Below are 8,894 nucleotides of genomic sequence, written 5' to 3' on the forward strand. Positions count from 1 at the left end.
AGCCACTGAGGCGCATACCTTATCATTTGAGGGATGCAGTGGAGAAAAAGATCAATGAACTAATTGACATGGACATTATAGAACATGTAGAAGGACCTACACCTTGGGTAAATCCTGTAGTGGTACTCCCAAAGAAATGTGACAAAGATATCAGAATGTGCTTAGACATGAGAAAAGCAAATGAGGCAATAATCAGGGAAAGATACCCCATACCCACTGTGGATGAAATCTTGCAAGGACTAAACGGCTCTGCAATCTTCACCAAACTCGATCTCAAGTGGGGATACCATCAACTAGAGCTTACCCCGGAGTCAAGAGAGATAACTACATTTGCAGTGCACAACGGAGTATACCGGTACAAAAGGCTAATATTTGGAGTCTCATCAGCTAGTGAGCAATATCAGCATGAGATTGCCAATGCACTAGCTGGCATTGAAGGAGTTGAGAACATTTCAGATGACGTAATCATACACGCGCCAGACCAAGAAACACATGATAAGCGCCTGCATGCTGTGATGAAGAGACTCTCTGACTGTGGCCTGACACTAAACTCAGAGAAGTGTCAGTTCAACATGGACAGACTCGTGTTCATGGGAATACTGCTGACACAGAAAGGCATCGGCCCGACTGAAGAAAGAGTGAGAGCTGTGGTGGAAGCCCGAGAACCGAAGAATGCTACTGAGGTGAGAAGCTTTCTTGGACTGGTAGGCTTCAGTAGCAGGTTCATACCACAGTTTGCTACACTCTCTGAACCACTAAGACGTTTAACTCTAAAAGAAACTATGTTTACATTCGGGCCAGAACAAAAGCAAGCATTTGAAAGACTAAAGACTGAGTTAGCCAGAGCAGGTACCCTAGCCTATTTTGACAAAGAAGCCCCAACCAGAGTCATAGCAGATGCAAGCCCTGTAGGCTTGGGCGCAGTGCTAATACAAATACAGAACGGAGAAGAGGTACCAGTGTGCTACGTAAGTCGGAGTTTAACAGACTGTGAGCGAAGATATTCTCAAACAGAAAGAGAAGCCCTAGCACTGGTATGGGCATGTGAGAGACTACATCCATATGTGTATGGCAGGAAGTTTGACCTCATCACAGACCACAAGCCATTAGAGGTCATATACAGCCAGAAATCTAAACCTTGTGCACGCATAGAAAGATGGGTTCTCAGACTGCAACCATATGACTTTAAAGTAGTGCACATTGCGGGAAAGCAAAACATTGCGGATTCACTGTCAAGACTGCTGGCTGACACCACGTCAAAAGAGATACATAAGCATGAATCTGAAGAATACGTGAGATTTGTTGCAGTTAATGCTACTCCAAAAGCACTCACGACAAGAGAGGTTGAAGAAGCCTCTGCTACAGACTCAGAATTAACAGAAGTGCGAAGAGCTATTGAAAACGGACACTTTGAAAAATGCAAAACATATGCACCCATTGCAAATGAACTGTGTGTCATCGGCTACATAGTTTTGCGGGGAACTCGCATTGTATTGCCAGAAAACCTCAGAGCTCAAGCACTGTCACTAGCTCATGAAGGACATTTAGGAATTGTTGGAACCAAACAGCATCTCAGAACAAAAGTTTGGTGGCCAGGGATGGACAAAGCTGCAGAAAAGTTTTGTAAAGCTTGTCACGGATGTCAAATAGTAGCCAGACCAGATCCACCTGAACCACTGAGAAACACACTTTTACCAGATGGACCATGGCGAGATGTGGCGGTAGACTTACTGGGACCACTACCTTCGAACCACTCAATACTTGTACTGATAGATTACTACAGTCGGTACTATGAGTATGATGTAATGTCATCTACAACTGCTGAAAAAGTCATCGACTCTATTGACTGTATATTTAGCAGACATGGGCTACCAGTTACAATCAAATCTGATAACGGCCCACAGTTCAAATCTGAGCTGTTCAGAGAATATTGTGAAACTAATGGAATCAAACATATAAGAACTACACCAAAATGGGCTCAAGCAAATGGAGAAGTGGAACGGCAAAATGCATCATTGATGAAAAGAATCAGGATCGCACAAGCCGAAGGACTTGACTGGAAGCGAGAGCTAAGAAAATATGTAACAGTGTATCGCAGCATTGAACATCCAACCACGGGTAAAAGTCCGGCAGAACTACTGTTCAACCGCAAAATGAGAGGAAAGTTACCGAACATCAGTGAGGCAAAAACAACGGAGTTGGACGTGCGTGACAGAGACGCTGAACAGAAGGGAAAATCAAAGACTTATGCTGATGAACGAAGGAGCTGAGTATTCAAAAGTTGACTCGGGAGACACAGTGCTGGTTCAACAAGACAAAGTGGACAAGTTTACAACACCATTCAACGCAACACCACACAAAGTTGTAAGCAGAACTGGAAACCAAGTCATTATTGAATCACCAACAGGAGCTCGCTATCACCGGAATACCACACATGTGAAGAAATACGAGACGAATGAGACCAGAGAAGGACACTATGACACAATACCTGAAAGGGAGGAAGGTGAAACACCCACAAAGACTGACACCTTCACTCCAACACCACAAGAGGGCTCCCAGGGGCCAGAGAGACCAAGTAGATCACAGAGGGCTAAAAAGATACCCGAGAGGTTTCGTGATTTTGTGGTGAAATGAACTATACCGTATTTTCACGACCATAAGGCGCACTTAAAAGTCTTAGATTTTCTTCAAAAAGTACGGCGCGCCCTATAGCGCAGTGCGCCCTGTGTGATGTAAGGAGGACGTAGTAGAGAACACCATGAGAACGCTAAAGGGTGAAGTGTGGGCGCAACCCTGAAAATGGCAAAGAGACACGCTTATGAAGCACAGTTTAAACTGAAGGCCATCAGCTACGCGGAGGAACATGGAAATCGAGCAGCGGCGAGAGAATTTAAGATTAACGAATCGATGGTTCGCAAATGGAGGAAGCTAGAAAACAAGCTCCGACAGGTCAAGAAAACGCAGCTGAGTTTCCGCGGACATAAGGCGAGGTGGCCCGAGTTGGAGGAAAGACTCGAGCGGTGGATCATCGAGCAAAGAACGAGCGGGAGAAGCGTTTCGACGGTCACCATTCGGCTAAAAGCAGTTTCACTTTCACTTTTTATGAAACGGTGCCATTTTTCCATCCGGACCAGGACTACGGTAGCGCAGCAACTTCCAGCGGATTATAAGGAAAAGCTGGCCATCCTCCGCTCCTACTGCAGCAAACACATCGGCGACAAAAACATCCAGCCCAGCCACATCACAAACATGGACGAGGTCCCGCTCACTTTTGACATCCCGGTGAGTCACACTGTGGAGAAGAAGGGGACCAGCATGGTAGCGATACGCACAACGGGGCACGAAAAGTCTTCTTTTACTGTTGTGCTTGGCTGCCATGCTAATGGACAGAAACTGCCGCCTATGGTGATTTTTAAGAGAAAGACTTTGCCTAAAGAGAAGTTTCCAGCAGGAATCATCATTAAGGCAAATGTAAAGGGCTGGATGGATGAGGAAATGATGAAAGGGTGGCTGAGGGAGGTGTATGTAAGGAGACCAGGTGGTTTTTTCCACGCATCACCATCGCTGTTGATCTGTGACTCTATGCGTGCCCATCTCACAGCCGATGTGAAAAAACTAGTGAAACAAAGGAACTGTGAGCTTGCTGTCATTCCGGGAGGCCTGACAAAGGAATTCCAACCACTGGACATCGGTGTGAACCGCCCGTTCAAAGTAAGGCTGCGAGCGGCCTGGGAGCGATGGATGACCGATGGAGACCACAGTTTCACCAAGAGTGGAAGGCAGCGCCGGGCGAGTTACGCCACAATTTGCGAATGGATTGTAGATGCTTGGGCTAACATGTCTGCTGGCACTGTTGTTCGAGCTTTCGCAAAAGCCGGCATCATTTCCGAGGAGCCGCACGGCACGGAAAGTGACTCTGACAGTGAAGAAAGTGAACCTGGAATGTTTGATGGAGATTTAGCGCAGCTGTTCAATTCAGACACAGAGGATGAGGACTTCGATGGGTTTGATTGATGATAAAAATGTGAGTACCAAACTTTGTTTTGCTCCTGCTTTATTTTTAAATATGCACACTTGTATGCTTGTGTGTTGTTGATGATGACCATTACTGGTAATAAAAATGTGAGTAAGGTACCGAACTCAGGTTTGCTCCCGCTTTATTTTTAAATACGCATACGGTACTTGTATGCGCCCTATGATCCAGTGCGCCTTATGTGTGTGTTAAATACAGTAATGGCACACATAACTGAGACTGCGCCTTTTAGTACAGTGCGTCTTATGGTCGTGAAAATACGGTAATATGTTAAGGTGAAGAGGTAACTTAAAGTTGGCAAGTTTCAAGTTCATATGTGTATTTCGACATGTATATATTGAAAAAAGAAAGGTACATGTGTGGTGAGACAGTTAGATTATATACTTGTTAGAAAGTAAGACAAGAAGAATGATGTCTTTTTTTTTTTTCCCAACACTGAACAAAGTTATTACAACTAAAGTTTGAGTCTAAGGAAAAGGGGGATGTCATGTATTGATATGGCTATGTCTTAAGGTGATGACCTTTGAACCGGATGTTGTTGTCTGAAGGAAGCCCCGTTAAGTGGCTAGTTGTAAGATGGACAGTGTTCAATAAAGCAACATAAATACCGTGCTTTATGTCCTGATTCAATTCAGAGTGCTCTGCCTAATTTAGTAATAAGGTGAGCATACAACAAATGGGAAAATAATAATCTATGACCAACTGAGCCACTTTGTGACAGTGCAGCTGAACATTTATGGCCAACTTCCTTTAAAAGGACGGTCCCTTTAGTTTCTGTCTTATAACTAGTTTTACTAAAGACACAAAGCTCGTCGTGACCTTAGAGGAAAAAGCCAGGAGGGTATCTCGTAGTCTCATTCGCCAATATGTGCATAAACATTCTTACTTAGCGGACAAAATAAGTGCGTACACGCAACTTGCACCTTGGCAAACAGGACACGCCCCCTTTCCCCCCTAGAAAGAACACATGGCTGAAGAAAGTAATTTAAGGTCATTTTCAGTGTTACCCGTGTCTCTTTAAATGGGAAATAAATTAACTGTTACTTTATTTATTTCACCGAGGTTTAAGTAAATCACTTGTTTTATCCCTTGCCGTGAGTTAAAGACCTTTGTTTGTGTCTAGCTGACGGTTTAATTGAAATATCTATGTTTACATTTTCTATGACAGCCTCATTCATTATCCATGCAGATGCGTCTTCTGAGGCACTGCTCAAAAAATTAAGGAAGCACTCGATCATCCCAGTACAACACGGAGTCAGTTAAACTACAGGGAAATCAATCTGTCCTGTTAGGAAGCGTAACCAATGTGAATAGGATACAGAGGTGCAGAGGCAACAATGTGTCAAAAAAAATGAACCTATGAATAATGTCTGGTGTCTAAATAAATTTTAACAGTAAACCACGCAGAGTCTGGCGTTGTCACTCTGATAGAACTTGCCATCCCTTTAGTATCACCACTCATATGGTTAGAAACAGAAGCAGAAGAATGCAGTGCTCAAGAAAAGAAAAAGGAGAACCAAACCTATATAATCAGTTTAAAAATAAAACGTGGCAACAACAAGAAACTGTTGAGTTTTTTTTTTTTTTATTGTAGTCCATAAAAACAAACAGCAATGATAAAAACAACAGGGTGGTAACCATAATAATAATATTCAATAATGGAAAACAACATAACAATAGACAGTAAGAAATTAAATTAATTTAAGATTGCCATCAACCTCAACACCATCCCATGTACCTAAAAAGCTGGGGAGCTATTGCGAGTTTGTATTACAGGAGACTTCCCATGAAGCAAATCTGTGGTGCAGTTAGGAATGTCAAGGTGCTGTTTGGGTTTGTGAGCACAAAGAGTTGATCCCCGACTGGGTCACCAGTCGGACCAGGCAAGAGTTTGAGAAGGACGGAAGAAGAGGTAACAGATCTGACTGACTGATACAAAAGTGACAGGAACACCCTCTCAGTGTCGAGGCATTCTGCAGTAGAGATGCACGCCACTATGCCCTGTTTAACACACACATGCATACAAGAAAACACACACACCTTCACTCTGCACACACATACAGATGAGGACATTAGAGTTAAATGACTTCTAAAAAAAACATACAAACAAAAATTTCACAATTTCCTAAAGGTGAAAACAAGCACAATAAAATCCCTTGAAGTCTGGAATAATCCAAAAGTTACCACAAAGCACCAGTATACTCCAAACATGCTGCTTTCCCTCCGGTCTAAGCTTCTTCTGCTTCATTATACATATAGTTACACACACATGTTAGATCCTGCTGGAAGGACAGGTCAGTTCAGTGTTCAGGACAGAGGGGTTCAATCTGATTCCCAGTGGAGAAGAAAGACATCTGTATCTAGTCTGCCGCAAAGAAAGAGAACTGATTCTTACATTCGCTTCCGCCCTACATCTACAGTCCCAGTCTTTTCAAAATAAAGTCCAGCAGCACAGCTGATGCTCTTCTGAGTCCGGAGATGGGTTGTGGGTGCAGAGGAAGAAGTACTAACCTGACTGTGCTGTACATGGTGGCTGAGGGGGAAGAATTCTGCTACATGGCGGTGAGGTGTGTGCGACTGGCCTCGTTTGGGGAGTGTGAAATGTGCGATGGGATTGGTCAGCGCGGCACCTGCATCTGCTGTGCGGTCTGTGATTGGTTCTGAGCGGTGACCTCGGGGCCCCGGCTGGCCAATCGGCTGAGGATATTCCTCTCGGACATTTGTAGCCGCACGGCCACGGGGGGTATCCTGGCGATGGTAGCTGGGAGACGGGTGACGTCGGCCTTCATGTCGCTCAGCAGTTCCTCGAGCTGTTTGAGAACTAGAAATGCAGCACAGAAATCGGCATAACAGGGGTGAGCAGCCAAATTTTGGTTTTTGGTTAAAATTAACAGTGTGGCATCCCAAAAAGCAGCAGAGGACAGAAAACGGTAAGGATGGGTTTGTAAAACTTTAACAGGAATCTTCCTGTTAAAAGGGAGTTTTTCCTTCCCACTCTCACCAAAGTGCTTGATCATAGGGGGTCGTATGATTGTTGGGTTTTTCTCCGTATGTATTATTGTAGGGTCTACCTTACAATATAAAGCGCCTTGAGGAGACTACTGTTGTGAATTGGCGCTGTATAAATAAAATGGAATTGAACTGAATTAAATATGGAGCACAAGAGTTACACAGTATCTCTCCTGCAGTACCATTTGTAACATTTCACCAACACTCATAAAATAATGACAAATATAAACCTTACACATTTCCCATATTGAGCTCTGTGTGAAATCAAGCTTGGAGGCAAAAGTGTCTCATCTCGTTCCAGGCCCATTACAGATGCATTGAATCCATAGTTGTGAGTTTAAAAGGCTCTTTTTCCTGAATTTGAGACAGTTTACCTCTAGACACCTTTAAACAGTGTTAATGGACAGTGCTAATTTTTGTTTATGGCGGAAATGTCTGTTTATGTAAAGTGAAACAGAATACTGGTGATGAGTTAAAATATGATGGAATATAATGGAGTTTTTGGACAAATATTTACTAAAGATTGAAATGCATTACCTACACAGCCCTTTTCTCATTCAGAAAACGTACTGTGGTAACTGAAGTAACTGAAGCAGAACTTTTAAAGCATTGAAGAATATCCAATATGTCTGCCTTCAAAAATTTCCAATGCTCACTCCTTTGTTTTTAAACAACGTGTGTAGCTGAAGTTGTCTACTGTCAAACAACTCAAAACACCATGACCCTGACATGTAAAGGCAATTATTCTCATCGTTGTGCTGCAGTTTTTCAAAATAACATAGTCAGAGAATTGAAAAATATAGAAAAAGCATTTCAGAAAAGAGCATCAAAAGCAAAACACAAGAAAAAAAACATTACTTTCACCATTTCATCACCACTGGATTGTGAAAAAAAATAAATTCTTCATCATTCATTCACTATTCGAATGATCTTTAAACATTACTGTTTTCACTAAACTCACATGCTTTATCAGCTCCACAAGGTCTTTTTTTTAATAAATATAAAATATGTCACATTATTGTTTCATGCCATTTAATAAAAGTAGTCTTAGTGTTAAACAGCCCCTGGCCCAACGCCGGCACAGAGGGAGAAAACTACTGCTGCTATAACTGAGACACTTTTCATTAGAAGGATAATTACTGTGAGTTCACTGTTGTCTAGGCAGCTGCAATTACGTATGTCATTATGTGCATATACTGTCATTTTGGTGAAGAAGCACCTGCAAGCAGCTGACTCTGCAGTTACTTGGTAAAAGGAAACCATGTGCAGAATAATGTTCCTTGACAGTCCCACTGTTTTAATCACGAGACTTCTCAGTGTTGCAGATATAGATTTTAAGTCAGTGAGAACTTTCGCTTTACTTTTCTGATTTGTAACGTGTCTCACCTTTATGCAGCACTGCATTGGCAGGCTTGTTTCCAGACATTGACTCTTTGCTGAGATGCTGGTGGGACTCGGCGAGACACTCCACCTCACTGAAACGTGTGTTTAGGGCCATGGAGGGGTGAGCCGGGTCCTCTGTCATGTTCAGGTAGGCCGCCCTGCGCAGCTGCTCTTCGATCACGAGCGCCTGCTCGAGTAACTGTACAGGAAACGCAGGTGGACCAGATGTGCTCAGTGAGATATGACACGCAGACAAACATTCACACAGAGAACTCAAAGGATAACCGTGTACTCGTTTCACCTTGAACCTGCGGGCCAGAAACTTGTTCTTGATCTCTAGGAAGTTGCCTCTGCTCATCTCCCCTTTGAAGGGCTCATTGAGGATGGCAAACCTCACGTCGTTCTGCACATCCTGCCACCGAGCGTAGCCGTGTCTGAGAGACGCCAAAGTCAAGAATAACAACACAGG

At 43.3% G+C, this 8,894-nt stretch overlaps 1 protein-coding gene across 3 annotated transcripts in view; it reads right to left on the reverse strand.

Annotated features, from left to right (window-relative positions):
- Positions 1-5,606: 5,606 nt before the first annotated feature.
- chd4b (chromodomain helicase DNA binding protein 4b) overlaps positions 5,607-8,894 on the reverse strand; it is a 25,155-nt gene continuing 21,867 nt past the window's right edge. For 2 of the 3 annotated variants that reach the window (XM_026183937.1, XM_026183936.1), the window contains exons 38-40: positions 8,727-8,859; positions 8,429-8,624; positions 5,607-6,854 (exon numbers count right to left, since the gene is read on the reverse strand). In XM_026183937.1, the coding sequence (XP_026039722.1) occupies positions 6,652-6,854; positions 8,429-8,624; positions 8,727-8,859 (532 nt within the window). In that variant the 3' untranslated portion in view covers positions 5,607-6,651. Of the gene's footprint in view, positions 6,869-8,428; positions 8,625-8,726; positions 8,860-8,894 lie in introns of all 3 variants that reach the window. The other variant, XM_026183938.1, reaches the window with a different exon arrangement.

This window comes from Astatotilapia calliptera, chromosome 11 (genome assembly GCF_900246225.1).
Source record: "Astatotilapia calliptera chromosome 11, fAstCal1.2, whole genome shotgun sequence".
NCBI classification, from domain to species: domain Eukaryota; kingdom Metazoa; phylum Chordata; class Actinopteri; order Cichliformes; family Cichlidae; genus Astatotilapia; species Astatotilapia calliptera.